The 1937-nt window shown below is 43.0% G+C and overlaps 1 protein-coding gene across 1 annotated transcript; it reads right to left on the minus strand.

Moving 5' to 3' along the window:
* Window positions 1–272: 272 nt before the first annotated feature.
* LOC130022199 (zinc finger protein 345-like) lies at window positions 273–1574 on the minus strand (the record flags this gene model as incomplete). The annotated part of the gene is made up of 2 exons (XM_056112957.1): window positions 273–443; window positions 780–1574. Coding segments are annotated over 2 exons (966 nt in total), but the record flags the coding sequence as incomplete, so codon positions are not given.
* Between the last annotated feature and the right edge of the window lie 363 nt (window positions 1575–1937).

Raw genomic sequence — 1937 nt, forward strand, 5'->3', positions numbered from 1 at the left:
ACATGTTAACATACATATCAAGTTCAAATTCGGGGACCCTGGCATAGACTTTCCCTTATAGACTGACATCACAAAAAGTTTGTTACACATAGCTAGGATTATTACCTCCCTGGCTGCACTTTTGTAGCACAGCATCCCATGGTACAAAGAAAAATGACTTTCTGAAAAGGGCCTGTTTTGACATTAAAAATTGTTATTAGGTCATTGAGTTATCTACTATGAATTTTATGATGTTTCCTAAGACCAGAAGGAAACAGAAACACCTTCCCACATTATTGACATATATAAGATTTCACCCCAGTGTGAACTGCCCGATGTACAATTAGGCCGGAGGCCTGATGAAAGGCCCTCCCACATTCCTTACAAACAAATGGTTTCTCTCCAGTGTGAATTCTCACATGACGAGTAAGGGTTGAGGAAGAAACAAAGGCCTTCCCACACTCCTTACAAATATAAGGTCTCTCCCCAGTGTGCTGTCGCATATGGCGAATGAGGGTTGAGGATTCCACAAAGGCCTTTCCACATACCTTACATCCATAAGGCTTTTCTCCATTGTGAATTCTCATATGCATATTGAGGCTTGAGGAAGAAACAAAGGCCTTTCCACATACCTTACATCCATAAGGCTTCTCTCCATTGTGAATTCTCATATGTCGAGTAAGGCCTGAGGATACAACAAAGGCCTTTCCACATTCCTTACAAACATATGGTCTCTCTCCAGTGTGAATTCTCATATGGCAGAGAAGGCTTGAGGATACAACAAAGGCCTTTCCACATACCTTACATCCATAATGCTTCTCTCCATTGTGAATTCTCATATGCATATTAAGGCTTGAGGAATAAACAAAGGCCTTTCCACATACCTTACATCCATAAAGCTTCTCTCCATTGTGAATTCTCATATGTTGAGTAAGACCTGAGGATTCAACAAAGGCCTTCCCACATTCCTTACAAACATATGGTCTCTCTCCAGTGTGAATTCTCATATGGCAGGTAAGTCTTGAGGAATTAACAAAGGCCTTTCCACAAACCTTACATCCATAAGGCTTCTCTCCATTGTGAATTCTCATATGCCGAGTAAGACCTGAGGATTCAACAAAGGCCTTCCCACATTCCTTACAAACATATGGTCTCTCTCCAGTGTGAATTCTCATATGGCAGGTAAGTCTTGAGGAATTAACAAAGGCCTTTCCACAAACCTTACATCCATAAGGCTTCTCTCCATTGTGAATCCTCATATGCACATCAAGACTTGAGGACACAGAGAAGGCCTTTCCACATAGCTTACATCCATAAGGCTTCTCTCCTTTGTGAATTCTTATATGCCGACTAAGGTTTGAGGAATAAGTAAAGGCCTTCCCACACTCCTTACATATATAAGGCCTCTCTTCAGTATGAGTTTTCATATGCCCGGTGAGGGTTGAGGATCGAGTGAAGGCTTTTCCATGTGCCTTATATTTATGAGGTTTCTCTCCAGTATGAATTTTCCTGTGTCTAGAAAGGTATGAGGAGTAACCAAAGACCTTCCCACATTGCTCACACACATATGCTTTCTTTCCAGTATGGATTCTACAATGTTGTAAGAGGTCTGAGGGTTGAGTGAAGGCCTTCGCACAGTCCTTACATGTATGTGGTTTCCCTCCTGTGTGGATGTTCATGTCAACACATTGGGGTGATGCCGGATTCAAACCACGCCCTTGCTGCTGATACTCTTGGGGATTCTGTCCACTGTGGGTTTCTAAGGGAAAATCACAGTCCTGGGAACATGGGGAAGCTCCCCCACATTCCTTACACTGAGACAGGGTCAATCCATGGTGACTTTGCTTGTGGGGCTTTCGGTGTGAAGGACTCGCTGTAAACAGTGCTCCTCTCCCACATTCAAGGGTCTGCTCCAATGTTGGGGTATGTGTCTGTAGACTGAGAATAACAGATTGCGT

This window comes from Sorex fumeus, unplaced genomic scaffold, assembly GCF_029834395.1.
Source record: "Sorex fumeus unplaced genomic scaffold, SorFum_2.1 ptg000019l, whole genome shotgun sequence".
NCBI lineage: Eukaryota > Metazoa > Chordata > Mammalia > Eulipotyphla > Soricidae > Sorex > Sorex fumeus.